Raw genomic sequence first — 20,726 nt, 5'->3', positions numbered from 1 at the left:
AAATTAAATTATGAAAAAAATTTAATAAAAAAATTCCACGTGAAAATTAAAAAAAAGAAATACAAGGATAAATTTTTTAAAACATTTTTATTATTGTAATTAATTTCATTTAAAGAATTAAAAAATTGACAGGTGTCAGCTATCTTCAGTATCATGTTACTTTTCATAACAAAAAATTTTATTTAATCAAGTTTTTAATTTTAACAATACTCATTACCAATTAAATTTTTAAATGAAAATATTACTAATTAAAATTATATTTTTAAATATTTCTATTTTCCTCATTAGTTATCAATTATTATTGCTGACAAGATCTACAGTATAATTATAAAAGAAGTTTTTTTCTTTCAAAAATTTCACTTGAATTTTTTTAACATAAATTAATATTTATATGTCAAAAGTAGCACAAGTACATAAAAAATTACACGTATCATAATTTTAGTACACACTTGTCATAAATAATTTTAACACAAATAATCTCATTATAGTCCATAAAATTCTCACGTGACTTGTTCTGAATTTAAAATCATTCCAGATAAAATAATTAATAATTAGTAATTAAAAAATATTAATTTAATTCTTCAATAGTGAAAAACAGATTTAAAATAGGGGCTTGTACTAGGTGCCTCAATCTGGAAAAAAATCATCTTAAAAAATATTCAAATTTTCTTGAAAAAAAAAATTAAGTAAAAAAAAAAACTTACAATGTTTTTCCTTAAAATTAAAAAAAATTCATAACACTGAAGTTGTCAAACAATAGAAATTTCTTTATAATTTTATAACAATGAAATTATTATAAAAAAAAAATTTCACAAGTGAAAATTAAAAAAAATTTTTAGAATCATTTTTTTTATTGTAATTGTTATAAAAATTAAAAAAATTGACAGCTGTCAGTTAACTTCAGTATAATTAAACTTTTTTTTTCTTGAGTGACATTTGAAAATTTTTATCATAACAATTAGATCACAAAACTGAAGTTAGCTGTCAGTGTCATTTTTTGGATTTTTAAAACAAATTAATTACTACTAAGAAAATATTTAAAAAAAAATTATGACATTGAAGTTGACAGAAATTAAAATTTTTTTATAATTTTATAGCAATTTAATAAAAAAATTTCACGTGTGAAATTTGAAAAAATTATTAGTGGAAATCTTTAAAAGCGTTTTTTTTTGACATTAAAGTTAGCCGTCACTTGAAAATTTTTTAATTTTATCTAACAAAAAAATTTGTCCCGAAAAATTATTTAAAAAAAATTGCACTTTTCAGTTTTTTAAATTTCTACATGTCAATTTTTTTAATAATTTTTTTCTTGTCATAATTTGTTTGTTACAAAAATTTTTTAAATTATCAAATTTCTGCTAAATTAATTTTCATTTTTTTTTCCAAAATTGATTTGTTATAAACATTAAAATAATAGACAGTTTTCAGCTAACTTCAGTATCATAAAAAATTACAATAAAATTTTTAAGTGAAATTTTTTAGAAAAATTTATTTATTTATTTATTCAATTTTTATGTCAAGGCAAACTAGCCGAATGACAATAATATACATAATTTTTATAATAAAGTACACGTATAACAATATTAAATATATAAGACTAACATCATCATATTTTAAGGAAGTTAATAATTTTGAATGATTTAATAATATAGTTTCAAAATTCAATAGTATTGTACTATTTATAAGAATGAGAACAACAATAGAATCAATGAGCAATATTTGAAAGCTAATTTTTTCAATGGTAACATATTAGATACTTTAGTAATTTAGAATGTAAATTTTTTATTTTAAATTTTTAAATGGCCTGTTTGACATTTATAGTACATTTTTTCGTTCTAGTTTCACAAAAAATTCAAAAGCTTTATTTTTGAAGGAGTCTAGGCTGAGTGATTCTATGACTTCAGTGGGTAGCTTTTTCCAGATTCGAATTGCAGAGATTACAAATGAATGCTCGTAGATTGTAGTCGAGAAATTTGGCATTTTGAAAAGAATGTTATTAAATTTCGCTGCAATTCTGTCAGATCTTCTGATATCAGATGGTTCTTCTATAAAAAGACTCCTAAGGAACTTGGGTTCACCCGAGTTTAGAAGCTTGAACATAAAGCAAGCTAAAGCGTAAGTCTTTTGGATTTAATTGTGAGCCAATTTAATTTATGCCTGTAAGGAGTGATATGTTCATCACGTCTAAGATTGTTTTGAAGTGCATTTGTCAGAATGCACCTAGTGTGCTCGTAAATGGAGTGCCTGTTGTCTATGTCTCCACTGTCAAGTATCTTGGTGTTCTCTTAGACAGTACTTTGTCTTGGCATGACCAAGTGGTATCTACTAGCCAACAAGCGATGAGTTGTCTTGCTCGATTGAAAATGAACAGTAAGGTGCTAAGTGCTTCAATGCGGAGAAGACTAGTTGCTGGTCTGATATTGCCTATATTTGATTATTGCAGTGCTGTATTTACAAATATTTCGGGGACTTTGCAACTTAGGCTCCAGCGGAAGTTCAATGCTTGCATCAGATTCATATTTGGAGCTCGGCGGTTTGAGCACATAACACCTTACAGGAGGAGACTTGGATGGTTGACGCTCCGAAGTAGGCGTGAGTTTCTAATTTTGAGTCTGGTGTATAAAATGCTAAATATGCAGCATCATAAGTTGTTGCATTCGAATTTCAAAATATTGCTTGATGTCAGGGGTCGTGCTGAGCGTAGAAATCAAGTTCTGCATCAGCCTGCCTGTAGGACTGTTGCCTATGAAAATTCATTCTTGTTGACTGCAGTGAGGGAATGGAATCAGTTACCGAGTGATCTTGTGGCCGTGAATTCTTCAGCTGAGTTTCAGACGTTGTGTTACAAATTAATTTTTGATAAAGACATTTGAACTAGAGAGTCAATAATAATAATAAGTGTTCATTTACTTATATGATTAAAATGTTATTCAAAATGGTTTCTAATTTTATATTCAGATTACTATTTAATTTTGTATTCAAATTACTTTTTAATTTTGTATTCAAATTACTTTATAATTTTGTATTCAAAGTACTTACTCACTATGTAATAATACTATTAAATATCTACGGCCTTTAGGGAACGTCAGTTCTAGGGCCGAATGTCTTCAATAAAATAAATAAATAAATAAATAAGATTGAATATGAATCTGATAGTGTTATTCACGAGACGCTGCAGTTTGTAGTCTAACTTTTTTGGTGAATCAAGAAAGACTAATGAACAATATTCAATAATTGGGATGATAGTGGACATGACTAAGAGCTTGCGAGTGGACGTAGAGAGAATATTTCTCCTATATTTCAGGTAATTTAACGTAGCGTAGACTTTACGAGTAGTATGGGCAACATGGACATCCGAAGAAAGATTTCTGGTTAGGTGAATTCTCAAATGCTTGGTTGTATTAACATAGGGTATTACATTTCCATCTATAATAATTGAAGGAAGATCACAGTTGTCTAAGAGCTTGAGTCTTCTGTTACTTCCAAGAATCATAATCTTAGTTTTTGAAAAATTTATTTCAAGGCCAACTTCTTTAGCCCAATCAGCTACTGTTTCCCCATCAGTCGTAAGTTTAATTGCAGTTTCATTCAAGAGCTTCAAATTGTGCTAGATGGGCTAAATAACTGTTTATATTGAGACTTAAGATGTTTATTGATGTACTGGTTACAATAGGCTGTTCAATTTGTTGCTATAAAAGTTTTTCAAGGTCATCTTCAGTGTTGATATGAAACTTAGGTGAATCATCATCCTTCTTTGCATAGACATTGCCACGGTCAGTCCAGACGTATTTAATTTTTGATAGTTTGGCTTTAGTTTTTATCTTCTGTACAAATTTATATATATCAGGATGTAAGAACTCGTTTATGTAGATAAATTTGTTTTGGTTAGAGTCAGAAGAAGTATTAAAGACGTTTTTAGCCAGAAGTTTTGGGGAACGGCGTTTGACTTCAATGATGTGTTCACAAATTTCAGGTGATTTAAATTTAACAATAAGTGAACGTGAGGTTTGCGTGCTATTTTGTCCACTTTGCCTCCTTTTATTGTTAAATTCTCTGATATTTAAAATATTAGTAGTAAAATTTGCAATATTTAACTTCTCAAATATTTGGTGTGTAATCTGCTTATTAGTTTGTTGTGTATTTAAATCATTTTATACCAATTTATTTGTTAAAAAAAAAATTCTATACTAGAAATTATCAGTTATCAGCTGATTTCAGTATCATAATTATATATAAATGTCATTATAATGACATTAAATTTAGCAGTCACGATAATTATTTTATTTTATCCAACAAACAAATTTGTTCCAAAAAATTCTTTTTAGAAAAATTGCATTTTTAATTTTTAAAAATTTCTACGTCAATTTATTTATTAAAAATATTAAAATTATCAAATATATCTTAAATTAATTTTAATTAATAATTAATGAAAATTAAAGTAGCAGATATTTAACAATTTTTAGAATTTTTTTTTTAAATAAATTAGAGCAAAAAAAATTGACTTGTAGAAATTTAAAAAAATTAAAAATGCAATTTTTTAATAATAATTTTTTACAAATTTGTTTGTTAAATAGAATTGAAATGAAAGTTAAGTTAGCTGACATCTAAAAATTTTTATAATTTTTTTTATTTGAAAAAAATGATTACAAACAATTAAAAAAAAAAAATTGACATGTAGAAAATTTGAAAAACTGTAAGTGCAATTTTAAAAAAAACATTTTTTAGTTCTAATTTAATAAATGAAGAAAAATAAAAAAATTAAAAATGTCAGCTAACTTTATTATTATAATATTAAAAAATAGTCAAAAGTGACAGTTATTAACTTTAATGTCATTCATAATTAAATCAATTAAATTAACTACAGGTTAATGTATAACCTAACTTTTAATTTTTAAAAATAAAATTTCACTTCAGAAGAAAAAACATTAATTATTTTATTATTAAAAAATTTCACTTAACTTTTTATACTTTTAATTAAAAAAAAAATTTAAGAAGTTATCTACAAAATAATAAAAAAAAAAAACACATGGGATTTGATATTTGAAAGTCCGACAGTGCTGCTCGCACAGAATGTGTGCAAAAATATTCAAACTAGGGATGGATTGTGAGCATTCACATAGTTTATGTAACATGTATATGTACACACATATTTAGTAACTGGGGGTATGTGTAAGCATGGTATGTGCAGCATGTGTGTGTGGACGACATACTCCTGGAAAATGACGCGCTCTCATTTGATGATTTATCGTGTTGTCAGTGTTAATCTGTAATGTAAGTATGTTAACTCGTGAATATATGTGTAAAAATGCATAAACAACCGCTGAAAAATAGTGCATTGTTTTTAACGTGAAACAAAATTTTTTACTTGTTTTTAATTATTGTTAAATATCCTGCTGCACAGTCAACACGTAACCTAGGTTAGTAAATTGTTTTTTATAATAATTTCAATCAATCTAATTACTAGGTTAGTAATAATATTTTTTTTGTTTTGTTTTCTTTTAAGTATGTCTATATTTTGTTTATAATAGCTCGCAAGTAGTTTTTTAAATTCGTTTATTGTTTGGAAGTTAAGAAGAGCGAAATAACCTATAAATTAAAAGAAAAAAAAAGAATCTGGAGATTATAAAAAATCTTCTGCGAATTTTAATTAAACGTCGTCATTTATTACAATTATGTGAAATTGAAAATTTAAATGCTTTTTAAATATCAGTAAGTTTGAAATTTTTTTTTCTTCTTTTTTATAAAAAACAAAAAATTAATTTTTACTCTGAAAAATTTATTAAAATTTTAGCATGCTCCTGTCAATTTTTTTGTCAGAAAATATTTTTTAAAAATTAAACTTTAGTTTTTTTGATTTTAATGCAGAATTTTTATTAAATTTTTTTAAAAATAATTTATTAAAATTAAAAAAATTAACAGTTTTTAATTTTATTATAAATAAATGTCAAGTACAAAAATTTTTTACTGTTGATAAATTTAACTTTGGATAAAATTGTTCAGTAAATGGAAATATTATTGAATATAATGCAATTTATCTGAAGCGGAAATTCATTGCAAACTATGCAAAAGTATGATTGTAAAATAATTTTTCCAAGAAAATTTATTTTTGAATAAAATTGTTAAGCTAAAGTTTTTATTTGATGCCGCATAGTTTATCGGAAGTATATTTGTTTCAAATTTATGGGAATTTTCTGGAGTAGAAACTTTGAATAACTTTGATCTAATATTAGTAGTTACAATAAAAAACAAAGTTTGTCTCGATTTTTAAATTTAAGAGTACTAAAATTGAAATTTTGACTTTTGAACGAATTAAAATTTAAACTATATATCACTGAGAAATTTAAGAATAATGAGTATTTTTTTATGTCATCATTTTTTAAAGTATATTTTTATGTTGGAGTATCAGGAAGCATTTTTTTTTTAATACTCCCTAAAAATTTGTAAAGATCTAAAATTTATTTCAAACTTTTTTTGATTTTTAAATTTTAGAATTAACAATCAATAAAAAAAATTGAAATATTTGAAATAATAATCTAAAAACTTTTATGAGATTTCAATGAATTTTATCATGAATTTAAATGATTTAATGTAAATATTATTTATGATTAAAAATTTTAAAATAAATACATAAAATCAAATAATCATGATTTATAGAAATAAATTATATGAAAATATTTCTCTACTGAATTCATATTTGTATCAAATTATATGAATTTATATTTTCTTGACAGTGTATAATTATGATGATTTAAATTTAATGTAATAACATATTTCGTTAAGTTTTAAAAAATTAAAAAAAAATTATTAAGATAATTCTTATATTCACAGGAAGTATTTAAATTATTACATTTAAGGTAGTTGTCGTGATTAAATTAAGGCATACCGTCAGAAAATTCTAAATTTTTGTATACTTATTAAGGACATGATGATACAATTACCCTAAAAATTTGAAATCGATTGACTACCTATAAATGAATTCTCTTTATATCTTTAAAAATATCTATAATTTAGAAATTACACTGTATCTCGTCACCTAATGATATTTTTAAAGATATAAGCTCATCCTAATGTTAACCTTATCGAGACCTTTCATTTGAATACCCACACACGGAAAGAAATACATTGCGGATATCACTATGTCACTATGGATGTGAACACTATACTGTATGGTTTAGAAGATTTTGATTCGATATAAAAATCGTCAGCATAGATGATTTGGCTATGGTGGGAATAGTAACATCAACAATAGTTATAGCTGATATGCCAATGTCACTATGGGCGTCAGACCCATATTGACTGGTGACATTTACGATGCTCCTGGCAGAACAGTCTATCCGTTATTGTTATATCTCTTATGCTGATATTAGAGTAGTAACAAAATTAGTTTAATTAATTGAATGGGTTATGCACTGATAGAAGGATTTATTAACTGTTAATAATTTAATTTATTTGAAGACAATTATTTAATTTATTAAATTTTAATAAATATTTTTTAACATTAAATAAATATCTATTTGGGTGGAAAGTACATTTGTTAATAGTTAATAAGTATTTATTTAGTTAAGAAATATTTATTAACAATTAGTAAATATTTTGTAGAGTGAATTTGTTTCGCTTGCAATTTGCAATGTCATATGATATAAAGAAAAGATGGCTTACAAATAAAAATCATCTTTATAAATTATTTGCATTAATTATATTACATTATAATAACATTTATTATAAAATACCAAATTTTATCATAGCTCATAATTATTTTTTATATTTTTAAATATTAAAAACGTTAATTTATTTAGTGAATTTAATTATTATCATGTATTCCAGCTATAGGGTTATAAAAAGTGTCAAAAGGAAATTGCTATTTTTACTTTTTATTTTAAATAAATATTCGTTAACAGTTAACAAATGTTCATTAACCATTAATAAATATTTTTAACAGTTAATAAATTGTACTAAACAAATTACTTATTAACTGTTAATAAATATTTGTTACCTGTTAACAAATATTTATTAACATTTAATAAATAATTTATAAACTGTTAATAAATATTCATTAAATCCTATGATGTTAAAAAATCATTTATTAACAGTTAATAAAGCTTATTAAATATAAACAAATCCTTCTATCAGTGTGTTCGATGAAAAATATTTAAAAATTTTGTATTAAACTAGTTTAATGTTACAATTAATTTCAAAGTAGTTTTACTAATTTATTAATTTTTATGTCGGTACAGTAGTTGTACCCATGAAATATTGGCCGTAATTAGATAGAATTATTGATTGTCGCGCTAAGTAATATCGCGGGAAAAACTAGTAGCATTGCGACATCTGCGATGCACTATGGGGCTGGCGGCAATGCTGTCACGTCAAGCCTCCTATGCGCCCGTGTAATAGACGCAAAGATTTTGGTACCATGCAGTATAGTAGATAATCCTATATGCTTAGGGCTTATAGCAATGCAATACAACGACATAGGGATATCCGCAATGTATTTCTTTCCGTGCATGAATTTTTTATATATTTTATATATTTCACAAATATCAGAAATATCATATATATAAAATATATAAAAAATGCATGTGAGTACTCAAATAAAAGGTCTCGACGAGAATAACATCAGGATGAGCTTATATCTTTAAAAATATTAATAATTGAACAATTACATTGTATCTTGTCACCTAATGGTAATATTAAAGATTTAAGGTAGTTGTCGTGGTTACGGCATACCGTCAGAAAATTATAAATTTTTGTACAATTATTAAGGACATGATGATACAATTACCCTAAAAATTTGAAGTCAATTGATTACCTATAACCCGAGATGAATTCAATTAAAAATTGGATATTTAACATTGATTGCATACGCTCTCTGTAGTTCTGTACCAGTTTCTGAGTTATAAAAAAAAAACTGTCAGAAACTTCCAAAAAACTGACAGTCTTTTAATGTATTTGTTGTGAGTTTAAAAATAAATAAAAAAAAATTTTTGACCGTCTAATTATTTATAAATAACGGATTAAAGTTCAACAAATTATGAAAAAGTATATATCTACGGAGTCGGACAGAAACAATTGTATGGGTTGCGTCTCCTCGGGTACAGTTTTGCGTGAAAATTATGGATTACTTAAAGATAAGCTTATATACTTTTGCGGTGCATATAATCTCTAATTTTTTGACAATATTGTACCATGACAATTACCTTAAAATGTATATTCTGTATATATCAAGTAGAACAGGATTATCATTATTATAAACTTTAAATTTTCAATTTTTAATTAAATTATTTCATCCAGTTTTTTTATGATTCCAAGAGTATTTTTCTATGCGTATAACTTTTTCGTTCATTTGATATGACCGAGAGCCAGAAAACGTTTCATTAAGCGTCGGAAAAAATTATTTGACCAGTCTAATATTAAAATATTACTCTTATGAAATGCAAGATACTAAATGAATCGACATTTTGATTCTTTTATTAAAAAACAGTTTTTTTAATTTGTAAAAAAATTCATTCTAGTAAGAAAAAAAAATAGGAAAATTATAATTTAAAAAGTTTAATTCAAATTATCCGAAGATACTCCTTCGAAAATAGCAGGTTATCAAAATTAGAAAACGAGAAAGTTGTAAGCACTTTTCTGTATATTGAAGTAAAGAAGATGATTTCTTCGACTTTTTTAATCTCTTTCTTAAACTAAAGCAAACATTTTCATTTGATCGAAGGAGAAAATCTGAAATAAAAATTAAAATTTCTCTTTGATACAATTTATATCTGTTTTATAGTTTTTTAGAAGTTTTGTATTGAATTAAAATAGAAAAACTCCTTGACGGAGTAAAAAAATTTACTCATTAAGCTTCTCAAAGTTTACAAAATTATAGATTTTTAATAAATGAGCCAAATCTATCGATTAGTTTAAAAACGACAGCAATTAAAAAATTTTCAGTTTTACCGTATTTCCGTGCAATAACAATTAAACACGATATAATATTAAATTTCTGTAAATTGCATCTAAAAGCTTATTATGTAAGCTTTAATTTGCATACTTATATATTTTTTTTAATTAAATAGTTTAGGAATTACAGAAATTTGAATTCATCAAAATCCTTAAAAATTGGCACTTTACTGTTTCTTTGCGAAATAACTAATAAATGCGATAACTTGTAAAAGTTTTGTAAATTGCATCTGAAAGCTTATCAAATAAACTTTAATTTGCATACCTCACAATCAGTTTAGGCCAAAAATTACTTACTCTCTTTGTCTATTCAATGGAATTTTACTCTTGCATTCATTTTAGAAATGATTTTTTTAGTAGTTGTTGGATTTACTATGAAATCTACTTCCATTTTGGCTACCGAATGGCCTTTTTATCAATTATTATTGGTAATAATGATAAATTGACGTCATGTAATGTTACAATGGAATTTTACTCTTGCATTCGTTTTAGAAATGATTTTTTTAGTAGTTGTTGGATTCACTATGAAATCTACTTCCATTTCGGCTACCGAATGGCCTTTTTATCAATTATTATTGTTAATTATGATAAATTGACGTCATGTAATGTTACAATGGAATTTTACTCTTGCATTCGTTTTAGAAATGATTTTTTTAGTAGTTGTTGGATTCACTATGAAATCTACTTCCATTTCGGCTACCGAATGGCCTTTTTATCAATTATTATTGGTAATAATGATAAATTGACGTCATGTAATATTACAAACTCAACACTGTAAAAGTACCAAAAACTGTTTTGATTAAAAATCTCATTTTATCTACTAAAATTCCACAAATGTGTATCAAATTTACTAAAATTTTATTAAAATTACTATAAAATTTTTTATTCCATCGTTAACTTTGTAAGTTTAGTCTACGAAAGTTTGACTTTTTTTTTTTTTTATAAACTCTAGTATTTTATTTTAGCGTGTTTTCGTCTTGTAATTTAACCATTATACTAAATACAATATGCTAATTTTTGAAGTATATGCATAAAAATACTATTAAACTTAATAAATAGATTCTACATACAAAAAAATGTTCTTGAATCAAGCATGTAATTTTGAAGAACTTAATATTCTTCATTTGAGTAGAAAAAATCTTGATTTAAGGGAATTTTACTTGATTCAAGAATTTTTCGTCTTGATTCAAGACAATTACCCTCTTCAAAATTATATTCTTGGTTCAAGAATTTTTCTCTTCAATCAAGTTAACTTTTTTTTCAGTGTAAACTTCCAAGGCAATATCGTAATATTACCATCCATAAATAATTAACTTTTTTCTTAGATTGTTAGACTTGATATTCGATTTTGAAACTATACTTGTGCTCTAAAAACTAAATTAAAAAAATTTTTATCAGTGTAGAAAGAAACTACTAAAATTATAAACTAATTATTATTTAAATTGAATCTTTATTAAGTATATTATATCATAACAAATTAAAATGATATTGAAATTAGTGATTTAAAATAAAGTTTATTAAGGCCACACTTTAGTTTCTCGACACGTTTCTTCATCGTAATCATTCAAACTAATTGGACAAAATTCATCTTCTGAAACAATATCAAGACTACCAATATCAGCTTTAGGTTTAAACGCTAAACTACTGACTCGTATCCCTTTAAACTTAGTTTTTTTATCATCATCACTTTCAAACTCCGAAAAGTCATCATCTGCGTTATAAATTTCGCCTCTTACTTTATCTCGACTTGAATTTTTAAACTTCAATTTTTTCTTCTTTAAATTTTCTTTACTCGATTTCACTTCAACCCTATCCTTCTTTCCATCTTTATTATTAAATTTAAAAACATCTTTTGTTTTAGAATTTAAATTAAATTCTTCTTTAAAATTATTGTTTTCTGAATTTTCTTTCAATAGTTCTTCCCGATGTTTTCTGTCAATATTACCTGCTGTTTCAACAATTTCATTGATTTCTCTTTCCGTAAGCTGGACGTCTTTTTTCATTTGCGGATACTTTTGATACTCCTCACGTAAATACTTGTTAAATTTGTCTCTAAAGTAACCATCAATCATTTTCCAAACGCTATTACTGTACCAGCCAATAACGCTAAGCAAAACAAAACCACGAATTGCAAAAGCCAACATAACTTTTATTCTTTAAATTATAACTATTTTATCTTATAATTATAATTGTGTTGGTAGTAAAATTTTTTATCTTTCTTAAATTTCCACTCGGGAATAGTACTTCCTCTGGAGACGAGGCTTTTTCACTTTCACGTTGCCCCGGAATAGAGTAAAATTTACCCGAGTAACACAATTACTCACGTTGAGCCAGTTTTCTCGGAGTAGTGCTTCGAAAATCGATACTTGTTCAAGAAATGAGGAATAAACTTAATATCCGTCCGAGTTTTAGATGAGCACAAGTTATTTTGTCATTCATTAAAATTTAATTTTTAACGTCCTGATACTGGAACAGTTTTTTTTTTTTTTTAATAAAATATATTGGCGTTTACTATTTATAACTTTTTAAAGTTGGTTTAATTTCACCAGCATTTATTATTATTCTTCTTCGCCCATTACATAATCCTTGATTATGGACCAGGCTTGCTGGACATTAGGCCAACCGATTGTCACAAAAACAAGCAGCGAATTGGCTATTACAAACAGCCTCATCATTTCCACACCGTCAGTTGATCTTAACCAATCACCGAAACCTTGATTCAAGTCTTTCTCTTCTTCCTCAACGGTTGCCAATTTTTTTTCTTCTTTATCGGGTTTTTCAATCCGATCACGTCTCACCATGACTCTAATGTCATCTGAAATTTTTATTATTAATTATATTATTTATTTCAAAATTAATATTTAGGTCAATAGTGTCAGTAATCAAATTTACGACTGCGCTTAAAAATTTTACTTAAAAATGCCGTCAAATTTTAGATATGAAAAAAAGAAAATTGTTACTTATTATTGTAAATAAATAATAATAATATAATTTTTAAAAATAAGTTTAGATTATTATTATCTATATTATTAAGAGAATAAGTAAAATTTTATTAATTTTATGGCCAGTGTATTTATATGATAAAATGAGTTTTTATGGTTAAATTTGGTATCGTTGTAAACGTCTTGACGTGGAGTTGTGCCTTTTCAGGGTTTCATATCATTCTCACCAATAGTCAATTTATGATGATAAGTATTTAGGCTGCATTCAGAAATGCTTCATCTCTAGATAGATAATTGAGAAATGATCTTGTATCTCGTGAACTATTGACATTTTTAAAGATATAAACTTATCCTGATGTTACACTCATCAAGGCCTTTCATTTAAGTACCCACATGGATTTTTCATATATATATATATATATATATATATATATACTAGCTGTTACCCGCCCGCTTCGCTGGGCGCTTTATAGAATTGCATTTTTAGATCTAGACTTGAAATTTAATTAGAGTATTGTTTTGACTTGCACAGATTCCAAATGAGTATTGAAAGTTTTAGTTAATGTCATTGCAAGTCTCATAAGTAAAGTTGAAGTCTGTCTAGCTTCAAGTGCGAAGAATTTTTTTGTCATTTAAAATTTTCTCAGCAACATCAATTTTTTTTTTTATGTAATCACTTTTATGTAATCAGCAAAAATAACATGTATGTAAAATTCTAAGTTCGTTGACCGAATTACTACATATAATGTTAAGTTTTGGAAACCTTACAATGACTTTTTTCCCGCTGGTAAAGAGACGTTTGTTGCAAGGAAATTTTTAGCAAATGTTATTGAAACTCAATAGACAGGGTCTAAATTTTATGTTTCAAAAAGTCCTAGTTGATAAACAACAACATTTTCAGTAGATTTCATAGATATCTAACTATTTTAATCCTTGAAACCAATTTTACCATAACCAAACATACGATCAGCATATAAATATAAATTTTCAACACTTAGTTCACCAGACATAATTAGCTTCTTTCTTTAACTTTTTTTTTAAATGACGTGAAATCAATCAAATATTAAGGTTATGTAATAAAAACAAAAGAAAATCGTATTAAAAACAAATGAATGAAAAATGAGTCTTTTGTTTTTATTAGCGGGAAAAAATGTATATAAAAGTAAATTGTAAAAAAAATTAGAAAGGGTTGATAAAATCCAAAAAATAAGTAGCCTATAACCATATATGAAAAAATTCTGCGTCGAAAGGTAGCAGTCCCATCCCGATAGCTTCAGTAGTTTTGACGTCAACTTTTATCAAAGGAACCCTATTTCGTTATATATGTATATTTTCCACCCACGCATTCGCCCACGCGTAGGTATATATAGAACTAAATTCTCAAAAAAGTAACGTAATAAAAATTATTTCCTTTTATGCCGATAAAAAAAACAAATAAATTGAAGAAAAATGCTCGTCTTTTGTTTTTATCGGCGGGAAAAAATGTTTATTAAAGTTAAATAGAAATAAAATGGTGAAGGATTGATGGAATTCGAAAAATAAGTAGCCTATAACCATCTACAATTCATTCCGCATCGAATGGTCCTAGTCCCATGTCAATACGTTCAGTAGTTTTTGCGTGATTGACGGTCTACGAAACCCACTTTCATTATATATATATACTATATATATGTATATATGAAAAATATATCGAAAATGCATGTGGATATTCAAATGAAAACTCTTGATGAGTGTAACATCGGAATGAGCTTATATCTTCAAAAATATCAATAGTTAAGAAAGTACAGTGCAATTTAACATAATTAAGAAATTACATTGTATCTTGTGAATTATTGACCCTTTTAAAGATATAAGCTCATCCCGATGTTACACTCATCGAGACCTTTTATTTGAGTACCCACATCAATATTTTATATATTTATATATATTATATATATATATATATATATGCATATATGAAAAATATATGAAAATGCATGTGGGTACTCAAATGAAAGTTCTTGATGAGTGTAACATCGGGATGAGCTTATATCTTTAAAAACATCAATAATTAAAAAAGTACAGTGCAGTTTAACAAAAGTCATTATTTAATAAAGCAAAATTTTATTTATTTATAGTTCACAAGTCACGACAGTCACATAGTGACTGCAAGATTACAGAGTAAAGATATGGTTTTTTTTTCCTATTTTTCCATAAAATCAAAAAGTTTTATTACACGAACGAGTGGAACTATAGCCTCGGCTTCACCAAAAATAATTATTTTTCAAAACCAGATTAATATAAAAAAAAAAAAAACTGGGTCAAAACTTGTGCGTACCGCAAACTGCGGTCTTTCTTGTTCAAATGATTTTTATTTTTATTATTCAAAAAATGTATGGCTGTTTTAATTTCTGTTTGTTTAGCCAATCACTCATGTATTTCTAATGTAAGACGTATTATTTTTTTAATAAACAAACATTTAAACAAAAAAAAAAGTGACTGCAAGGTTGCTAGTTATTATTATTATTATTACTTTTCAGTTTTAATTTGTAATAATAATAACAATAATTTATACCTGGTTATATAATTATACTTTTAATAGCTTTCTTTTCAGAAATAATTTTATCATTAGAAATTTTTTTTTATCAAATTTATCCTCATTAAAGTCGAATTGATTTAACGAAAAATTCTAATAACCGTGCTGTGCTACCTTTACGGACATACTTTTATAGTGATTGACGTTTGTTTGATTGGAATTAAACTTATTTCGCGGCTATCAAACTTATGCTAGCTAGTTTGAAAATTGTTTTCAAGTGTTTTGAATTTAAAATAGTTATAAACTTAAAATTACACATTTCAGAACTTTTTTTTTTTTTTTTTTTTTTAATCAGATACTCGAAAAAATTTAAAAATGCATATTTATAAAAAGTTTAAAAGTTCTCAACAAAGAATCATTCTCAACGCTTGACTTGTATTCATTAATTTTTTAAACAAAATTTATAATTTCATTAATAGTAAAAAACTTTCCAATTTTTTGCTATAATATTAACAGTCTCGACACAAAAAAAAATTTTTTTGCAATTCTACTTGAATTAGCTATTTTCTATAAACCCTTATCATATTTTTCGTAAAAAGAAATTTCGTTCTAGACGGACAAACGTCAAAATAAAAAAAAAATTACCAAAGATCAATCATTTGTCTTCAATGATACTGTCAAAAATATCATTGGAAAATAAAAAAAAATTGTAAATGCAAGTTAACAAAATTATTATTTAACAAAGAAGCCTACACGGGAAAAAATTTCTGGGAAAATTTACGATATAACTATTGTAAAGCTGGACTATACTTTTATTACTATTAATTGTCAAATATTTTAGAAGAAAAAATACTATTTATTCATGAAAAAATACGATATTACTATTGTAAAAAGTAAGAGATGAAAATTTCCAGTGCTGCCTCTGTATCTTTCCAATAGAACTATAGCAAATTTTACAATAGTTGAATTGGAATGTTTCTCAATTAGTGTGAGTGATGGCCGTGCACAGCGCTAGACTCCGAGTTTATGTAAATGTTAAAGGGTATGTGTCTTAGTTTACCTCAGATAGCGTAGAGGGAGAGTCTCTGGCTGCCAACACAGAGTTCTGGGTTCGATTCCCAGATAGCACGAAAATGTCGGTTTCTTTTTTCGATTACTGTACAGGTACCAATTAGTCCAACCTTCTATCTCTCTCCCTCCGTAATATTTGTTTTAAAAAAACCAACTGTGGATTTTTACAATAGCTGAATTATAAAGTTCACAAACACATATTGTATAATTTGCTCTATAGTATTCGACTTTTTAAGACTCTTGCTAGTCTTATTTGGTGGATAAAATTTACAATAGTAGATCGTAAAAATTACTAAATGAGAAGTATAACCCACCGTTACTATTTTATTTAGTAAAAATTACAATAGTTAAACAGTAAAAACTCCTTCAATTTTCTTTCCGTGTAGTTCTTATAAATCTGATGATATTAACCTTAATATATCGTACATTTGATTGTATTCGACCAAGCTCGTTATAAGTTTCATCGTTCCTTTGTATTAGTAATAATAGCAATTGTCATAACTATGATCATTAGAAATTGATATTTGGTTGTAGTTTATAATTTTTAGTCAGTTTAAAAGAAAATTTTTCATTAAACGACAAGTATTACCGCAATAAATGGCCGCACAGAGACCGTTCAAGAAATAAATTAACTTAAAACTTAATAAATAAACTAATTAATCTTCACAATGATTTAGTTTGAGTCTAGAGATGTACAGTGGTCTTTTAAAGAGTAATTTTACCCATTTTTTAACGTCACAAAACGGTTTTGTGACTGATTAAGCCGTGAGGAGTCATTACCAAAATAAAATTAAATTAAAAAATAATTTTCTAGATGTAACAAAAAGAAAATTTTTAATTTTGCAAACAAATATCAATAGTCTATTCATTTAGCAATTTAAATATTAAATTACTGTACTATTTATAAGTCATCTTGTCATACATTATAAATTTTTTATATACTAACTATTGTAACTATTAACCCTGTTAATAGTTTAAGCTGCTGAGTTTGTTTATTTAAATAAATAAATAAATGAATAATATCGAAAAAATCAAGAAAAAAAATTATTGATTTTTGTTATAAAATTTATAAATTATATACCGGTAATTTCATACTTCTAGTTCGAAAAAATTTACCGAATTATTTTTTGGTCCCGAAAAGATCAATGAATTTTTGTATTTTTATCTTTGTAGATATTTTCAGTCGATAGATAATTTAACGTTCAAAGACCGCAAGAATGGTATCCAACCTCAACACGGAAAAAAGTAAACTGTAATAAATAACAGTCGATTTATAATAAGTAATGATCAACTGCTAAAAATTACCATTTCAAACAGTAAAATCGTAATTTTACTATTCACATTGTAATATTTACAATTTAAACGTTGCAATTTACTCTTTACATGGAAGAAAATACTATTTCAAACAGTAATATTCGCTAGGTAAATGTCTAAAATGTTAAAGTATAATAATTAAGAATTCAGACTTTAATATTTATCATTTCGTACCTAAAAAATGATGTTATGATATGTAAAAAGTATAAAATAAAGTTAGTAAATTTTTAATACAAGCAACGTCAATATTTACAAGTAAAATGGTAAATTTTAAACGCAACGCTAAAAGTCAAACTGTAATTATTGACTTGCTTAGACTGGTAAAATGTATATTTTGAAAGTATAATTTTTACTGTTTGAAATGTTAAATTCTCCCAGAGTGAGACCCCTTTCTCTTTCATCTAAGTTCCCCTTCTCTTCATAATATGGACTATTTATTGAAATGGCATTTTTTACTGTTTGAAACTGTAATTTTTAAAGATGAAAGAGTCGTTATTTACTATAGTGAAAACTACTAATCACTTATTTTGGATATTAAATTATAAACTGTGGCTTTTATACTTTCTACATTAAGTTCTGTAATATTTACATTTTTGCCACTCCGATGTCCGCTTTACTGTTTGAAATTATGATAACTAACCGGAATCCGAGTGAATATTACAGTTTACTTTTTTCCGTGCTTTAACTAAAATTTCAATATTCTACTCTCATAAATCAAGTAATTTTATCCACAATGTAATTACGTTCATTATGTAATTATTATTGAAGTCTATGGCGTTTAATTTTTAGTCAGTTTAATTTAGTGAACCATCAATTAATGTTTAATAATTTTAAAGTGCTTTTATAGATCATTAAAAATCTTGAAAACTTGCATTTTAGTAAAAACAATTAATGTTTAATTTACAATTTTATTTTTTTATATTAGTTTTACTGTCTTTGAATTTTTTCTTCAGAACAAATAATTTACACATTTATTTACACACAGAGAAAGAATTTAAGACTATTTTTTTTTTATATTAATCATTTCAAAAATTTAAAGATCCGCAATTTTGCTAAAAAAATATATCGTCAATTGGATTTTATCTAAATGCGACTTTTTAAAAATTTAATTAAAATTTTTGTTAGTAAAATTAATTAATGCATAAGATCTCAAAATTAAACAATGAAATGACACTAATTCAAAGTGTAATCATTATTAATATTAACGTCTGAAAAAAAAAAATTGACCAAATAAATTATCCATTGGATTTAAGGTAGTTCCTTCATGGTATAATGCGGCCAGAGAGCATTTACTATCGTCGGAAAATTGATACAATTGTCAAATAATTATTTACCTTAGAAATACTATATTAAAATGACAAAAAAAAATATTTAAATTATTATATCTCGACAATAAAACGATAAAGTGCTACTTTTTTTTTTATTAATTAATCAAAAAATATTATTTTTTATTCTGCTAATTTTTTTTCCAATTTTGTCGAGGGATTTTTTTAATATAACAGAGAATATTTAGGTAGTCAGAGAGTTTGACATGCTTTCAATGCACGGAGAGAAAAGAATAGAACTTATTCCTATGTTAGAATGGTAACCATTACCATGCTACATAGTAACGGAAATTTTTGTGAGAACCCTGTGTAAATTTGCTAATAAAAATCCTAAAAATAGTGTTAAAAATATGAACAATCACTCATTCGATGCGGAATTAAGTTCTGAAAATAATGTTGTTTTTTTATTTTTTTGATGAAAATTTCAATTTTGTTATTAACAAAAAACATAACCAAAATAAAAATTCTCAGTTTTTCGTAAATAACTCAATATCTTGGTGATATCAAAAATCGGAAAAAAGATCCTTGAAGAGAAGGAAATTTCTGAAAAAAATTTTTGGCTCCCGGAACTACTAGCTTGAAAAAAAATAATTTTTATTTAATGTTGAAAATAGGGTTCCGCGTGACTTTTGTCACACGGCCCCGCCGATGCTAAAATACGTCGGCAGTTGCGCGGAACCCTATTTTCAGCATCAAATAAAAATTATTTTTTTTCAAGCTAAAGTTCTAGGAGTCGAGATTTTTTTTTCAGAAATTTCCTCCTCTTTAAGGATCTCTTTTCCGATTTTTGATATCACGAATAGTTGTTGAGTTATTTACGAAAAGCTGAGATTTTTTATTTTAGTTATGTTTTTTGTTAATAACAAAATTGAAATTTTCATCAAAAAAATAAAAAAACAACAACATTATTTTCAGAACTTAATTCCGCATCGAATGAGTGATTGTTCATATTTTTATGACAATTTTTAAGATTTTTATTAGCAAATTTACACAGGGTTCTCACAAAAATTTTCGTTACTATGAAACATGGTAATGGTTAGCATTCAACATAAGGATAAGTTCTATTCTTTTCTCTTCGTTTGAGAAGTAAGCTTGAAAATCGGGAATTTTTTAATTAATTATCTTGCTATCTAAACGGTCAAAAATGTTTAAACTTTGAAATTTATCAGTAAACATTATTCTTAAACCGCGAAAAAAAAATTAACAAAATCTGTCGAAAAGTCGTTTCACGAAGGAACTACCCTAATTCAAAGCTATGGTTAATATACATAATTTTAAATCGGTTATACATGCACTTTAACTAATTTTACCTCCTGTAAAAAATGTATTGTGGTGTGAATATTTTTTTCTTTTAATAAATTTTTCTAAAACTTAATTTAATAGGGTAATAAAAATGATAATTTTAATTTCTTCCGTCAACTAGGTATTTTAAGGCAATTACATATTTCATTCAAGAGTAATAAATTGATCCATTAAATCATAGAACGCTGCATAAAATGAACATTTGTTAAAGCTCACATACTTTTAATTTAAATCAATAACTACGATCGCACAAAAATGAAAATCGATAAATGTGGTTTAGTAATTACATACTAAAAAAATTCTCGCACAGAA

General features: G+C 25.7%; 3 protein-coding genes across 3 annotated transcripts in view; 2 read left to right on the top strand and 1 right to left on the bottom strand.

The window, feature by feature from the left end:
• Positions 1–1,990: 1,990 nt before the first annotated feature.
• On the top strand, positions 1,991–2,873 carry LOC123270848. Its single transcript, XM_044736993.1, has 2 exons — positions 1,991–2,115; positions 2,165–2,873. The coding sequence occupies exons 1-2, from the start codon at positions 1,991–1,993 to the stop codon at positions 2,871–2,873; spliced, it is 834 nt and encodes a 277-aa protein (XP_044592928.1).
• A 2,290-nt stretch (positions 2,874–5,163) lies between these two features.
• LOC123270611 overlaps positions 5,164–20,726 on the top strand; it is an 86,504-nt gene continuing 70,941 nt past the window's right edge. Inside the window, exon 1 of the mRNA XM_044736739.1 lies at positions 5,164–5,417. The gene's annotated coding sequence lies outside the window, so the exon portion shown is untranslated. The remainder of the gene's footprint in view (positions 5,418–20,726) is intronic.
• On the bottom strand, positions 11,376–12,481 carry LOC123270619. Its single transcript, XM_044736755.1, has one exon. It carries the CDS (start codon positions 12,087–12,089, stop codon positions 11,463–11,465), a length of 627 nt encoding a protein of 208 aa, XP_044592690.1. The 5' UTR covers positions 12,090–12,481; the 3' UTR covers positions 11,376–11,462.

The sequence above is a fragment of the Cotesia glomerata genome, linkage group LG8 (genome assembly GCF_020080835.1).
Source record: "Cotesia glomerata isolate CgM1 linkage group LG8, MPM_Cglom_v2.3, whole genome shotgun sequence".
Lineage (NCBI taxonomy): Eukaryota > Metazoa > Arthropoda > Insecta > Hymenoptera > Braconidae > Cotesia > Cotesia glomerata.
Note: the sequence above shows the minus strand (reverse complement) of the source record. Positions and strands in the feature narration are given on the sequence as shown.